This window comes from Lactuca virosa, chromosome 2 (genome assembly GCF_052849685.1).
Source record: "Lactuca virosa cultivar CGN04683 chromosome 2, Lactuca_virosa_CGN04683_v6, whole genome shotgun sequence".
Taxonomy (NCBI): domain Eukaryota; kingdom Viridiplantae; phylum Streptophyta; class Magnoliopsida; order Asterales; family Asteraceae; genus Lactuca; species Lactuca virosa.
Genome location: NC_136427.1, coordinates 187,675,108 through 187,691,912, shown reverse-complemented (window position 1 = coordinate 187,691,912; position 16,805 = coordinate 187,675,108). Strand labels below are relative to the sequence as shown.

At 34.0% G+C, this 16,805-nt stretch overlaps 1 protein-coding gene across 3 annotated transcripts; it reads right to left on the bottom strand.

The window, feature by feature from the left end:
* Positions 1–5,160: 5,160 nt before the first annotated feature.
* Positions 5,161–9,061, bottom strand: LOC145156669 (FLUCTUATING-LIGHT-ACCLIMATION protein 1, chloroplastic-like). 3 transcript variants are annotated; one of them, XM_079075952.1, is made up of 8 exons: positions 8,953–9,061; positions 7,807–8,301; positions 7,590–7,707; positions 6,872–6,927; positions 6,007–6,171; positions 5,780–5,893; positions 5,596–5,688; positions 5,161–5,489 (listed from the first exon to the last, which is right to left on the bottom strand). In XM_079075952.1, exons 2-7 carry the CDS (start codon positions 7,972–7,974, stop codon positions 5,596–5,598), a joined length of 714 nt encoding a protein of 237 aa, XP_078932078.1. In that variant the 5' UTR covers positions 7,975–8,301; positions 8,953–9,061; the 3' UTR covers positions 5,161–5,489. The 3 variants fall into 3 exon arrangements, with proteins under 3 accessions (XP_078932078.1, XP_078932080.1, XP_078932079.1); XM_079075954.1 differs by having other exon boundaries at positions 5,161–5,486; XM_079075953.1 differs by having other exon boundaries at positions 7,807–8,086; positions 8,953–9,044.
* Positions 9,062–16,805: the final 7,744 nt, after the last annotated feature.

Sequence of the window (16,805 nt, the reverse complement as noted above, 5' to 3'; positions counted from 1 at the left end):
TTTAGTTTTTGTGATAAACCAGTTGGTCAAATAAACTATTATTATTATTTTCTCTTTGTTTTTTCTTCGTATTAAACTTCTTTTTTTTATATTTTCATATTGTTTTTATTATTAGATTTTATGCATTGTTTGTTATTTTTATAAAAATCTACTTTAGAGGTTAGAACATAAGCAAAAATTTAGTTTTTGTGATAAACATGTTTGTCAAATAAAGTATTATTGAGATTTTCTCTTTGGTTTCTCTTCATATTAAACTTCTTTTTGTAATTTTCATATTGTTTATATTATTAGAATTTATGCTTTTGTTTGTTATTCTAATATAGTTTTTTAATTCCTTATTTTCATTTGAAAGTTATAATATTTATTGTCGTTTTACAAACAATTAAAAAACGAAAGCCCAAAATAATCAAAAAGTTTGTTAGGAGGTGGTGTATGACCGTATGACATGAATATTATATAATGAATAACAATGACTTGACAATATGGAAAAGCAGCGAGTAATGCGGCGACCCCCGACATCGCTAATTCCCAAAAAACGCCCTGACAGGTGTGTTGCCGCTACAAGCTACTTGTCGCTGCAAAAGCCCTACCGTCGCCGCTAATACCTATCGCCGCAAAAACCCTTGTTGTGTCATCGAGCATGTTAATTATCAAAATATATGGGATCTACCATCCGACAATGCTCGTGTCCAAAATGCTTACAGTGACTCTGTCCAAAATGTCGACAATGTAGAGGCCGAAAATGTTAACGTAGTTCAAAACAACTCTTCATCCGGTGCTAGAATTTTTATCAACTTCTCACAATACTTTCAAAACAATGTTGATGTAGCTCAAAACAATGATGATTATGATGATGAGGACGAGACCGAAGTACCTCCGCCAACGGGTAGAATCGATAATGTTTCCGAGGAAGAGATTGATTATGATGATGACGATTTTGATTATGATACTGATGAAGAAGACATTGAAGTATATGAAGGCGATTCAGATTAAAAAAAATCATATGTTTTTTTGGTAATAGAAACTTTATTTGAAGTCGAATTTTTATTCATATTGTTTGTCTAACTTTTATTCATGTTGTTTGTCTATATTGTATATCTTATAATTTTGTAGGGTAATTAACTTTTATTCATATTGTGTTTCTATATTATACATCTTATAATTTTGCAGGCTATATATGATTTTTAGTTGGGCGATAGTCTTTACCATGATGGTCTTTACCATGATGGCCGATATTATGGGCCAAGGACATGGAGGTGAGGGAGCCGGGGATCAACCACCTCCAGTAGGTTTTGGTCGTGGACATCACGAACAGGATGGTAAGCCTTATTATGATATATTTTTATTAGCTATTTTTATTAATTTATTATAAGATATTGTGACTAAAATTTTTAATTGTATTTTTTCAGCCGAGCTTCCAAAAAGAAGAAGGGGTTTAACAAAAAACTCAAGCTAGGAAGGTTGATACAAACAAACAAGGGAAAGCCCGTGGATTTGGATTTCAATAGGGAGATCACATATTCCCCTGTCGGGAAGCATGCTAATTGGTTTTCACATGATATTGGGAGGTATATGTGGATGAACATCCCTTTCAGCATATCTGGTAGGGACAATGTTTCCCCCACTTTAAGGAATGCAACAGGCGTGTATCTAAAGGTAACTTGGATAATATTTTGAGTTTAGTTGTGATTGGTATTTAATTAATTAACTAACTTTTTTTTTGTATTTGTAGAATAAGTTTGATTTGGATAAGATTAACTTGGGTCCCGAGCGTGCTCAGTTGTTGCGGACCATTGATGCGACTCTTGCAAAAATTTACAGAGACCGGGAAAGTAAATCCCATACTTACTTTAAGGATACTGGGGGCTGAAAATATCCTACTGGCATTAGAAAACCCCCAAGGGCATGTCACGTGAAAATTGGGCACAGGTAGTCGAACATTTCTAAACGCCCAAATTTTTAAAGAGTCCGACGTCAAACAAAGAAGTCCGTGCAAAACAACAAATTGTAAACAGAGGGGGGTCGAGCTCATATGACAAAGTCTGTTTCAAAGAAGTAGGTTATGATATATTTAACTATTTATTTAAAATATAATTAATCTAATTTTTAATGCTAAATAGGACATCACTCGAATCGAAGCATTTCGTAAGGCTAATACCAATCGCCAAGGGATATTTAGTAGTCCTGTAGTTGAGCAACAATACGCAAGTGGTTAATTTGTATTTTCATATAAGTGTTTATATCGTCAAGGGGTATTTACTAATCTAATTTTTATGATGTTTATCATTTTGAAAATACAGAATGCTTTACTCCAAGAGATCAATCAACAAACCCAAGCTTATTCTGAAGCAAGCGGTCTAACACCAACTGATGTAAAAAATTGTTTTGAAAGAATATTGGGTGTTCGACGCGGACATATCAGAGGCATTGGGCGTAAACCTTCTACGACTGTGTCTATGTACGATCAGGAACAACCGATGACACAACAACCACCAGAATCACATGTAATTGTTAGTTTAAGTTGAAAAGTATAATAATATAATGGAAAAACGAAAAAAAGTAGGATGCTATAATGATATGTTGGTAATTGTTTGTTTAGTATATAGTACAATGCTATAATGATATGTTGGTAATTGTTTTGGTATTTATAGTTTGGTAAATTTTTTGAAAGTACAATGCTATAATGGAAAAATAAAAAAGTAGAATGCTATAATGTATATGCAATATTGTGTATGATGTATGTTTAAGTGTATTTGGAAAGTAGAATGCTATAATGATATGTTGGTATTTTGTATTTTGGTAATTTTTGGAAAGTACGATGCTGTAATGGAAAAATGAAAAAAAGTACAATGTTATAATGTATGTGCAATATTATGTATCATGTAGTTTGGTTATAGTTTGATATGTTGGTATTTTGTAGTTTTGTAATTTTTTGGAAAGTACAATGCTATAATGGAAAAATGAAAAATAAGTACAATGTTATAATGTATATGATGTATGTTTAAGTGTATTTGGAAAGTAGAATGCTATAATAATATGTTGGTTATAGTTTGATATGTTGGTATTTTGTATTTTGATAATTTTTGGAAAGTACAATGCTATTATGATATATTGGTGATATATTTTGTTTTCTTTGTAGTTGGAAATGCTGCAAATAATACTAAAGGACCCGACCTGTTCTGTGGCACTGGAAGATTGGTTTCGCTCATTGCCGCCACGAAATGATAACAAAGGAAACGAGGGGAGTGATGAGGACGATTTGCTACTTTTTTAGGATTTATGAAATGTTTTGTTTGAGTTAATATTTTGGATATATTGCACTTTGTTTGGATGAATATTTTGGACCGGTTGTATACAGATTAATATTTTGGATTAGATATAGTATTAAGTGTGGTTAATGTTTCGAACTTTTTTTTTTGCAAAATTAAGTTGTGTAGCAGTTTTTATGCATATTATATTGTGTTTTTATAATTATAATGTTAAATAAAAAAAGAAAATCTTTGAGCGGCGACACGTAAGCATTAGCGACGACACAACATTAGTGGCGACACAGAGCATTAGCGGCGACATATTGAGCATTTGCAGCGAGGCAATAACGGCGACCTTTTTGCGGCGACACGTCGCCGCTAATAACTTTAGCACCGACATACACACTCTTTAGTGGCGACGCATGTCGCCACTAATGATCACGTTTCTTGTAGTGCTTTCTAATCATATTGATAAAAAAGTTACAATTTTATCTATCAACTTAATATAAGAATTATTATTATATAGGTAATGTCAATAACAAAATTATTTTCAACCACACACATTTCTTAAAATTTTAATCACGTAATTTATACTTGCACAACGCATAGGCATTCACCTAGTCTATATATACTTATAAAAAATACATTTTTACTTGCACCACATGCATTTGAAACCTCCATTACTTTCCAATTTCTTTCTAATAATTATTAAAAATTGGTTAATAATGTTAAATTCATGCAAAAGCTAAATTCTAATCATAAATTAACTAAACTACAATATTAAAATATCATATTTTACTTATATTTATAAAATTATGAATTTAACTTTTTAACATATTATAGTTAAATTATTAGTTTAGATATGTTGTCGTATATGAACAATTGCCATTTTAAAGTGATAACTTTTGTATAATTTATGATTTTATGCAAAATAGTTAAATTATTAATTACAATATAGTGTTAAACTGTTAGCTTAAATCGAAATTTCAGTTAAACTTGAAAAAGATCAAGAGACTATTTTATAAATAATTAAAAGTTATAAATTATAGTGTTAAACCTAAATTGTAATCCTAAATTAACTAAAAAACAATGAAGTTATTTTTTATAATCATTAAGAATTTTCAAATAAGTAGCTTAAAAATAATTTACAATAAGAATAGTTAAAAGTAATATTATATAAAAAATTATAATGTTATCTTTAAAAACAAAAACAATATTTGTTGTTTTAAATAATTACAATCAAAGAAACTAACAATATTCATCAAGTAAATTTTAAAAATGTTAAATTTCTGAACCAAAAGTTTCCAAATACGTTATTTTTTATAACTTACAACAACAATAGTTAAAAGTAACATTATGTATAAAAATTATATTGTTACCTTTAAAAACAAAAACAATGTTTGATATTTTAAATAATTACAATGATCGAAATTAAAATCTTAAGAAAATAAACTTTTTAAAATTAATTAATCATAACAACAACTATGAATATCATTAAACCCTATATTATATTTAATTTTATTAATGAGTAACCCACATGTAGAGGTCATTGAGACAATTGAGATTATAAAATTTTAAAAGATGTCTATATTATCATATAATTCTTAACAAACACTTTTTATACCAATTTATTATAAGATTTATTATATAAGAGCTAACAACAACATCATTGATATATTTAAAAAACATATATTTGTAAAGATTTCAAATATATTGTTGTATTCTGCGTAATGCTCGAGTATTCGCCTAGTGTTGTATAAAGCAAGCTGAAAAAGTACTATTTCTAAAATTCAAAGAAAATCTAGGAAAAAAAGATGCCACAAGATCATTAAAACCGAACTAAAAAAAGTACAAAATGCACACTTTATAAATATTACAAAAGTTATAATCGAGTTCATTATAGAAAGGGATAATCATCTCTATATTCAAAATTACAACTAATTAGATAAATCACCTCTAAATATCCTTAACTTCAATAAACTTCTTATCTCACTATGACTTGAAAAAAAAAAAGATCCAAACATCCATGATATCTGGTCTCATGGAAAATATTTCTTCAAAAAAATATAATTCAAGTCCCAAAAATGAATGTTTTCTACAACCCCGATGCCACAAAAGCTTATATCTTTCTCTTGTTGCTATATAATACCATACCACTGCAAAATTTATCACAAGTGTTATATGAACATTCCAATTTGGAGAGGTCTCGAATCCCACAAGCTTCAACATTTGGGTGACCTGCTGTTGAAAAAAAAAAACATTCAGAATCACACTTCCACTGTTTCCACACATACGGTTATCGCCTATATAACATGTACAAATTGTTGAAAGCATCATATCAAGTTACCTATAGAGGATGCAACAGCGAATAATCTTCAAGAAATTTTGGTTCTGTAACAGCATCATTTTCATTTGGTGGTGTCAAAAGCACCACCAGTGCCTGTAGTTTTACCAAATAGTTAGCACTTCCATCAGGAAAAAAAAATTATGATTCTTTAGCTAGAAAAAAAAAGGGTGTGCATAGGTCTCACCTTAACTCTGCTTGAAGGTATAGTCGCCAGTTTTATCAATGCTTCCTTTAATTTTGCACTGCTGTTTATGGTCGGCAGGTTATATCCGCCTTCAGCAGCCACGATGATAGTAATCTATACGATTAATATGGGAACATGACTTAATCTGGTAAGCTATATATTATTGTTTCTTTTTGACTCAATACAGAAAGAACAACTTAAGAGAGAAAGAAGCCAAAAGTACTGACCACAATATACTCGTTACGGAAGTCTTTATATATTTGAGTTGTTGCATGTTGCTTTCCGATGTTGTTGATTTTGACTAGTGTCTCCACAGCAAATTTACCCCTTTCTTCAATACAAAGTTGATTAAATTGGTTCTCAACTTCGTCTATGCTCCTTTTTGTATACACCTAGAAAATTAAAATACCAAAATCCAAACATTCAATGTTCTAAAAAAGTAATTAATATTAACAACGCACTTTCATGCTACATAATTGGTCTACAAATATAGTTTTGCTACATGGATGGTAAGGTGTTGTTTCTTTATTATTTGATGGGGATATGATATTTTTTTGACATAAACGAGCTTTAATGAGTCAAGCACTTAATCTCAACAGACATACATGATTGTTTCGTTTTGACTTAAAATATGGACATGCCTTAATGGATTAAGCGAAAAAAAACCTAGCTTAATGTAATTATTAAGTCTCTAGCCATTGACCTAGATATTTGTCATTTTTCCATTTTCCTCTTAATCCTCCCATGATAAATTGATGAATATTGTGAATTTTGTTTTTTGGAATGTAAGAATAAAATGGCCATTTAATCTTCATTTATTCGGTATGATAAAGAACAATAAGAATAAAATTGTCATTTAATCTTGACTGATTCGGTATGAAAAAGAAAAAGGCGTTATGTAGACAACACTTAAGAACTTATATCCGGATGGACATCATTGTTCATTCAACCACTTTACACCCAGGAATTTATGGGGAAAAAAGAAACGACCCTTAAATCTGATGAACTATATATGTGTTTCTTTTTTACTTAATCTAGAAAGAACAAATTAAAAGAAAAAAAAATAGGGAAAGGCGATAGAGAAGTGCATACAGAGGAATAACCAGAGATGCAAAAATCAGGATGTCGAAGTAGAGCTAGTGTTGTCTCTGCAACCAAAACCAAATCATTTTAAACATTAATAAAAAAAATATACAACTAATAAAGACTTAAGATTAATAGAACTTTTGCCTGATTTTATGATAAATATAGCTGACAGTGGGTCGACTTGAATTCGGTTCGAGTTCAACCCATTTATTAAACTTATTGAAAATCTCAATCTGACCCAACTTGTTTAATTAAATGGGTTCAGATTTCCAATCCAATCCAACATCTTACATAAATAAATTGAGATTGGGTTGACCTATTTATTTATTTTTCCAGCCTAACCTGCTAAATAAATGGATCGAACTCATGTTAACCCATTTAATATATAAAATGTAAATAGAATAAAAAATGATTACACCCACTTAAATAAGTTATAAACACCAATAATATTTTTTTCAAAGTTTGGAAAAGATACAATCACAAATCCAAATAAATCGTTCAAAATATAATTTAAATGTTTAATTTCTAAGTAACTTGTTCCCAACTCAACTTTAACTGTTAGCACGACTTGTGGAGTGTATAAACCACCATGAAAATGACATATGTTCATTTATGAACATTGGTGATTTTCATGTTTATATACGAACATATGTTCATAAATGAACATAAATCATTTTCATATCGTTATGTGATATAATTTGATCATGTAAACATCATTCATTACCTTGTAATAAATAGCTCAAGCCTACGGAGCTCAAGCCCTCTGGGCTGTATCTATTAGCTGTCTTAGCAATCCGATTGAGATCCTTTTGCAGTGATCTACTCGTACCCGACAATCCAACCTTACAAAATACAATGTATAACAGTTACTCATTACAAAATTTGAATTTGTAATTGAGGTTATGGAGTAGATTTAAGTAATTGTTGAAAGAGCATAATACCTGAAGCTTGAGAACACTTTTTCTCTCGGTATTAAAAACCACTAAGCAGAAGGCCACCACCGTAAGAATGGAACCCAACATCATCATGGAGGCGCCAAAACCTAAGTCATCTCCAACCAATGGTTGAACTCCAACCACTGACCCAACTCCACTGGATGCAGCAACCATGGTTATGATCGTTATCCTCCAGGCTTCCAATTCCCCCAATTACATTTTCCCCTTTAGGCTTAGGGCTCATGAAGAAGCATTCAACTCTCAATTTGGGGGAATGTCTGATCACCTTGTAAGAAGAGTAGTTCAATTTGAAAGCAAAAGACAACTTGATTGGTAAAGAGCGAAGTGGAGATGAACGGAATGTCTGTTGGAACAAAGGGTTGAAATTGAAATTGGGTTGTAGTTGGAAAGCTACATTCGCCATGAGAGGATGTCGGAGGGAGTAGGATCTGATATGGGGGAATTTCGTGGTGGTGAAAGGATGAACTTTAACACTGTGTTCTTGAGTTCAAAAGAAAGGATAGAAAAATAAATATTTTATGTGTTCCAAGGTTGAAAGGAAGAGAAAAGAAATTACAAGTTTATAATTATAGTGCAAATACATTACCATTGCTAGCTAGTTTTATTGTCTACTTCATATGTTTCGTAGCCACAATACAAGGTAGACTCTTATAGTTAATTTTTGATTTGTTTTTCATCACCTATTTGCAATGAACTGGTATTATAAGAATACATAATGAAACTTGTAATTATTTATAATCAATCTGTGTTGATCCAACCAACAATAGTATATTTAGCATGAATTCTGTCAATTAAACCCATAAAACAAACTGAAAGTTGTAACTAGTTGCAGTCATATGGGATGAACATAATACTGAACTACTGAGTACTGATCATGAGAATTCATTAGTAACTTATCCAACACGATCACCAACGTTTTCTCAAAATCACGATTGAACATTGACGTTTATAAGTACGTACTTAGTAGCACAATCAAAATGCGACTTATAAGAAAGAAAAAAAAAGGAAGTTATTACCTCAGCAAGAAATCGATGGAACAGAGTAGAATTGGGTTTTAAGAAGTGAACAAAGGTTATAACTGACTCGTCTAAGTATAAAGAAGAATTAATAATGGAATATGCAACAACGTACCTGTGGCAGGGATGAAGAAGGCGCAGTGACTTGGAGGCTGGTGATGGAGCGGAGAACAATGGTGAGGAAGAGAGGTTGCGCTATGCTGGCTTGAGAAAGATACCTAAAGGGTAATTAGGTAAATGTTCAAGATTTAGATCAACGATAGATATCTTTCTCCCCAAATCTCCACACTTTGGGAGGAAAGATTTTCATAAATCTTTTTTCTTTTTCTTTACAAAATAAAATGCCAACGAACATGATTTTCCAATTTCTTTCCAATTTCTTTCGCTCCTCTCGTTAAATTGAAATCGAGAATGCAACGTAATAGACCAAAGCCGAGGGATGGGCTCTAGGGGCGGACACAAAAATGTCTAGCAGTAGTGACCCAATTTTTTTTTCTCGATCATATTGCTTTACTTTTGGACCTATAGAAGATTATATAGAAGAAACACCGGCATGGAATGTTTTACCAAGTGACAAATCAGACCAAGAAGAGGAGCCACAAGAACAACAACCTTCAAAAAAACGAAAATTTGCAACCCCACAAAAACGAAGGCAACCAAAAAAACCAACACAAACAAAAAAAACCACCACTATAAAAAAAAACAAACACAAGAAAAATAACCAACAAAACCAAAACCCAAGAACAAAAAAATGACTCAAAAGGAGTTAAAGGACCGGATTAACCCAACCAGACGAGGTGAGGGTAGAAATAATTGTACCGCTCCTGTTTGGAATTACTTCGAGATAGAATGGATAAATGAGGAAGATGAAATTGAAAGAAAGTGGGCCGAATGTAATTATTGTTTACATTTACTATCCGCGGATGCAAATCGGAATGAGACAACTTCAATAAACAAACATTTTAATGGCTGAAAGTTAAATCCGGACAACAAACCGAAAGAAGTTGATGACAAACAACAAAAGTTGTCATTTACGAAAGCTCCTAATGGTGAGGGTCATGTATACACATGGAAACATGATGATACTAGGATCCAACTTGCCTTACTAGGCCTTTTCACCATTGGGGAACTACCCTTTAAATTCATTGAAAACAAGGCCTTCATAGAATTTGTAAACGCTCTCATTGGTAGGGTGAAATTGCCTTCAAGGCATAAATTTTCTCGTGATGTTGTGTCCTTCTATTTAATGGAGAAGCAGAAGCTGTACAAACATTTGAGCAACCCCAAAACAGCCATCCACTTGACAACCGACATGTGGACATCCTCGTGTCAAAAGATAAATTATATGGTTGTCACGACCCACTTCATTACCGAAGATTTTGTCATGCACAAAAGGGTAGTCAACTTTAGAGAGGTTGATACTCACAAAGCTGAAGACATGGCCCGGGAGTTGCTAATTTTCATAAACGAGTGGGGCATGAAGAATTTCATGACCATGACCGTTGATAATGCCAAGACGAATGACGCGCCAATCAAGATCATTGTGAAAGAACTGCCGGGTATTTACGAGAATGACAAACATTTTCACATTAGGTGTATGGCTCATATCATAAACCTAGTTGTGAAAATGTGGTTAAAACACGAAGTTTACCATGTAAAAAGCGTACAAGATGCGGTGAAATACATTAGAGCCTCCCCGCAACGGATCAAGACCTTTAAACAAGCCATGAAGGATGCGGCTGTAGAAACTCAAAGGTTTTTGTGTGGTGAAACTCCAACAAGGTGGAACACTACCTTTGAATTGCTAAGATCAGCATACGATGTGAAAGACGCGTTTCTCGAATATAGCTATCAAGGTAAATAAAACCAAATATGTTTCAGCACTAAAAATTAGCAATATTTACTTCTTTAGCATTCTATCCAAAATTTGAAAGTTGCATAACTCACTAAATTTAAGTTGGTTTGACCTGAATCTTTTTTCTACATGTAGTTTAGGTTTTGTAGTTAAGTTTAGACTATAAAAACGCTTAATTTGGTTAAAATTTGAATGAGTTACAAGCCCTGCAAGGAAGGGTGTCAGAGTTTTTTTTATGTTTCAGCAATTAAACGTAATCTGACTTTGTTGTTCAAATGTGCATAACTCACTCAATTTAACTTGTTTTGACATGAATATTTTTCCTACATGTATATTAGGATTTGTAGTTAAGTTTAGACTATAAAAAAGTTTGATTTGGTTAAAAATTGAATGAATTACAATCCCTGCAAGGAAGGGTGTCAAATCAGAATTTTTTTTAATGTTTCAGCAATTAAATGTAATCTGACTTTGCTGTTCAAATGTGCATAACTTACTCAATTTAACTTGTTTTGACCTGAATCTTTTTTATACAAGTAGATTAGGATTTTTAGTTAAGTTTAGACTATAAAAACGCTTGATTTGGTTAAACATTGAATGAGTTACAAGCCCCGCAAGGAAAGGTGTCAAATCAGAATTTTTTTTATGTTTCAACAACATACATGAAACTTTGATTGTATTTTCTTTGTTCTTTTTTATAGATCCAATGTTTCAGAAAAGTGTGGAAAGGATACCATCGCATTCAGACTTTGAGATAATTAAAAACATGATGGAGTTCCTTGAGAAGTTTAAGAAGAAAACTGAAAAAGTTTCGTGTTCAACAAAGCCTATCTTCCATACGTATACCCGGGAGATCCTAGACATAGAGCAGCATCTTAGGAAACATGAAACCAACCCGGATTTTTTGTTTATGGTACCGGATATGAAAGACAAATATGACAAATATTGGGGTGACTATGACAATATAATTGATTATCTCTTCTTTGCGACATTGTTAGATCCTCAATGCAAGTCAAAGTTTATGAAAATTGTTTATACCCAAATGCTTAATGTCACAACTAGCATTTTTGCTAGGAAATTCTACTCTCATGTAAACATCATCTATTTTAAAACTTGTACTCTAAATGAAGATCATACTCTATGCTCACTCAATATATTTCTTATAATCAATAAGGTGTTGAAAGCCCTAGAAATCCCGGTTCCAGCCTAATACGAGCTGGGGTTCTCTTATTGGGCCTAATGGACCAATAAACCTTCAACTTGACTATCTTTGGTCTAGAAACCCTAATTGGGCTCTAATTAGACCCACACTTGTAAAACTTTAGCATATTGGGCTATGAGAGCCTAGGATGATCCTTCTTATTTCTAATGGGCCGTAAACCCCTTCATTGGGCTTCATTGGGCCGAGACCCTTAATAAGGGCCCAATGGGCCGAAAAATATTATTAAACTTTATGAATTCGAACAAGGCCAAGAATGGGCCCAAAGATCTCTCCATCTTCATTTTCTTTAGCCCACATGCTTGGCCCATAAATTTGACAAAAAAAGGGAAAAATGAGGAATATTGTGCTTATGACACCTCATGTTTGCATGGTGGTTTTACATGCAAACATCACCTCAATTCTCTCTCTTTCCCTCTTATTCTACCATAGGCCGAAACCCCAACCACACACCTCCATTTTTCCTTTCAAACACCTCCAAAAACCTCTCAAGAAATCATCCTCCTTCCTCTAAATTTTCGAGTTTTGGTGTGTAGTTTCAAGAGGATCTTCATCTAGATCATCATCTTTGGTAAGTACTTACTTGGATCTATGTTTTAACTTCAAGATTCCATCAAAAATCTCTTCTTAACCCACATCATCTCATGATCTATGCTCTTGAACTTCATAGACTTCAAAAATCTCCTCAAGGAAACATCTAGGGCCGAAAATCTTCTTCAAACTCTTCATCAAACCAAAGTGAGTTCATACCCCCTATTTTCGATTTTTACTTGGTTTTGGGGGAGAATACAAGTTGCTTTATGTAGATCTATGTGTATATGCATGAATATGTGTGTTTTTCATGACTTATTTGTTGATTATGTGCTATTTACTTCATAAATCTAAAAATATGTTAAGAATATTAAGTTTATCACTTGGATCTACATGAAAACCTTGAGAAAAGTATGTGTTATCACATATAATACATGTAAACTAGTAGATCTGAGATTTATACACTTAAAATAGCAAAAATGAGTGTTGTGTTCAAAGATCTATAAACTAAACTCAAAATTCAGCCCTTGACAGAAGAGTTTTAGTCCAATCTCGAACTGTTTTGACCACCTAAATGATAATATTTTTCAAAACTGTTTTACATACGATTTTTCTACAATTTTTGACGAATTTTACAAAACTGCCTATCAGATTTGAAATAATTTCGGACCAGCCTGTGAAGGTGAGCAATTTCACACTTGTTAGAGGCCATTAAAAATTATGAGAAAAATTGTGAACAAAGTAGACAAAATTTCCAAACTTCTAGAATTTACGGATCCAAATTTCGACTTACGATGATTTTTCTACAAATTTTCCAACAACTAGGTCAGAAAAGCCCAAAACCAGAAAAATGTGTGTTTTCACAAAAATCAAGCCAAAAATGATATTTTTGACAAAAATGGGTTTAAAATGTTATTTTTACCACAAACTAGTCATAAACACAAGTTTTGAACAAAATGGGGACTAAGGTGTTATTTTTACAAAAAATGGGCCTTAATTGTAATTTTTTGGCTTATTGGGCCAAGAATGTCATTTTTACAAAAAGTGGGCTTTTTATGCTATTTTAGTGAATACTTGAACCAAAACCAACAATAAACTAACAAACGGATTAAATTTGATCATTTTCTAGGTTATTGGGCCTTAGTGGCCCATTTATACGTTTGATAGGTTTTGTATACTTTTTGCGTGCTATTTGGGCCTACAAATACCTTACATGTGAAATGGGTCCTAGTTGCCCTTTTACATATATTTTGGGCCCATGTTATATAATCTCATTCATATTAGGTTTTGAAATGACTTACATGTTTAGCGATGCCCTAGTGGCTCACTTACATGGTTCGTTGGGCCTGCAATGAGTTTTATATGTTTATCTTCGCGTAAATTCGATTAAGGATCTAGTGAGTTTTTATCGGTTGACACCTATTAAGTGTTCGATCGTAGCCTGTAGTTATAATCAGAGTCTCTTGGAGGGAGAGCGGGGTTTTGTGTATAGATCTATACAGGGATGACACCCCACACCTGAGCTGTTCGCTACAGTTAGACTACATCGGTCTAGGGTGACTATAACCTTATTCTATTTTCAGTCGGCGTTCACAAACGCCAAGACAGGTGAAATTGTCATTATTTAGTATGGTTATAACGGCTCACTTAGAGGAATTAACGTTATGAAGTTTGCGGAAGACTATTTTCTTTTATGTTAGATTTCTAGGAAACTTACTCACACTGGTACCCCACCTCGGTGTTGGTACGGCAGCATTATCTATTTTCTGTTATGATTGGATCACTCGGTAACTTACTCACACTGGTACCTCACCTCGGTGTTGGTACGGCAACATTAACTATTCTTCTTTTACGGGCAACATCGGGTTGTCCGGGGACATTCTATATACATTCTCTTCAATCACTTTTGACATTCTATTAAACAATAACACACATGCATTAATACAAGATCAGACATAAACATACCAAACTATTTTAAGAAAATACAGGATTTTCTTGTGATTACAAAGTTATACAAATCATTTTCTCAAATATACTTATGAACTCACCAACATTATATATGTTGACTTTTTCAAAATAACTTGTATTCTCAGGGACTCGTTAAGCAGAAGAACCAACAAGAATAGGGGATTTTGTTTTGTGTACTGTCAAACATCATACATTGAATGTTTTGGTCATGTTATTTAAAAGATTGTACTTGATGTAAACAATGACAGTTGTATTATATTATGCATGGTAATGATGATGTTATGTTTCATTTATATTCACTGTAATGATATTTCAAGATGAAGTCACGCACAAGCCCCCAGACGTTTCCGCCGTCTGGTTCGGGGGTGTGACAGATTGGTATCAGAGCATTGTTTATAGTGAACTGGCATATCTAACCATACAAGATATGCAACTATAAATACAATGGGACTAAACTACTCTGAACATAATAATTAAAATACATACTTATGTGTGCATTTTAGAGTAATAACACAACAAGAACAGTAAAAGTCTTTGGAGGATTTAAACATCGCTATTAAACCCGGGTAGTTATGTAATCGTATTAGGGGTGAATGTAGCCTGATCAACTACATTCATTCAAAATACGACCAACATGTGTTCGGGAGTAATGGTGATGGACAATGAATAAAAAACTTACCATTTAATTATCCAAAGAGCTTATAGAATCAAACCTAAACAAAATTTAAATACTATAGGAGTATTTGGTGTGCTATTTGTTTCTAGTAATTATACCCCTTCGTGCAATACACTATAGACGGGCATCATTAGCCAGGAGACCCCTATTTCCCTAGTCAGGGGAATGCAGGGTGGCTTGAACCAGAAGAAGACTCAAAGGAAGAACCAGAGGAGGAACATGAAGTAGAAGTTACAGATGAACCCGCCGAGCCAGTAGTGAACCTCGAAGAGGAAGATCTTGAGGGCGATGATGATGATGACTTTGATGCAGAATCCGATGTCATCAATCCTCTATACAGCGCCAGAGTACCGGCTTATCGTATGGGCCCCGATGGCCCCACGCCCCATGGGCACACGATATTTGGAGATGGAGTCACCAGCAGGGGATACGACCACACTACGGTAGGAACCGAGGTCTCTTCGATCTTAGTCATAGAGGACCAGCTGACCGGGCCCTCCCAGTCATGGTCCGGCGCACCCGAGACGTTGGCAACCAAACTCAGGACACCCCAAATCAAACGGACCAAATGCGGTTGCTATTGAGAGAGATGAGAGACAAACACAGGAAGTGAACGGAGACTCCCGAGCAAGACAGTTAGTTTGGGAGGTACGACTATGAGATACCGAGCGCCAAGTAGCTCGTCCCCGAGGTGCATCCACTTTATCAGAACCACCACCAGACACTTTCCGCCACGATTAGGATCAGCATTTTCTTTCCCCCCTACTATCTGATATGACTCTCTTTCGAGTACTAAGACGGTACTTACCAATGAAACAATTATGTGCTATCTTTATTTCATGTTATTGCATAAATTCAATTATATGCACAACCGAACCCTCGAAACCGCTAGATACTTAAGGATCTCGGAACCAAAAACAACCCATATACTCTAAGGATAGACGTAACGATCGTGCCAAATTTGCGATTACCTACTACCGTAAATACATCATAGGGATGTAGATGGAAACAATGAGAATCATACGACAAGACGCGAAATTTATAGAGTACAACCAGGAATGACGATCACTACTTACGATCTGGCTTATCATCATGCAACAGGAAAATGTCATCCCACAAAAATAACAAGCACACCCACGAGACACCGCTCCTGCAGATGGACTCTGCTACATTCCAAGCTGCTGTAACAACGGCAGTAACCGCTGCTATGGCACAACTCAACGCAAACAACACCAATAGAGGTGGAAATAGCATCGACAACTCCAGTCGTAGGAACGAGCACAGAAACCAACAAGTGACAGCTTATCAAAGCACTCCAAACCCCAAGCTTAAGAACAGGAAGCGGAAGTCTGGAAGTAAGAGAAATGGACAGCCCACTCAAGGGTTCTCGAAGAAGCAACATGTTGTTGCTGTCCATGCGACCATGACCCCTACTACATCAACACCAGCGAGAGCATATGCTGGAAATCTTCCAAAATGCAACCAGTGCAATTTCCATCATAAGGGAGACTGTCGGGAGCCGCATTGTAAGAAATGCAACCGAAAGAGTCACACCACCAAATACTGTAGAACTTATCCACGACAGAATCGTCAGCCAAACAAAAACAACAACAATCGCAACAACCTTAACAACAACACCAATGATGAGACCAGTCACACCTGCTATGTGTTGGGTTTTGAGAATTCTAACACTCCTAAGTGTACATGCAACCCTAAATACCT

Bases quoted from the DNA above. Each gene is read 5' to 3' on its own strand.
- LOC145156669 (XM_079075952.1), bottom strand. From the start codon at position 7,974: ATGGTTGCTGCATCCAGTGGAGTTGGGTCAGTGGTTGGAGTTCAACCA. The intron at 7,708-7,806 runs GTATTATGCTCT...GTATTTTGTAAG, and splicing joins AAAGTGTTCTCAAGCTTCAG to GTTGGATTGTCGGGTACGAG. The intron at 6,928-7,589 runs GTAATGAATGAT...TTTTGGTTGCAG, and splicing joins CTTGAGCTATTTATTACAAG to AGACAACACTAGCTCTACTT.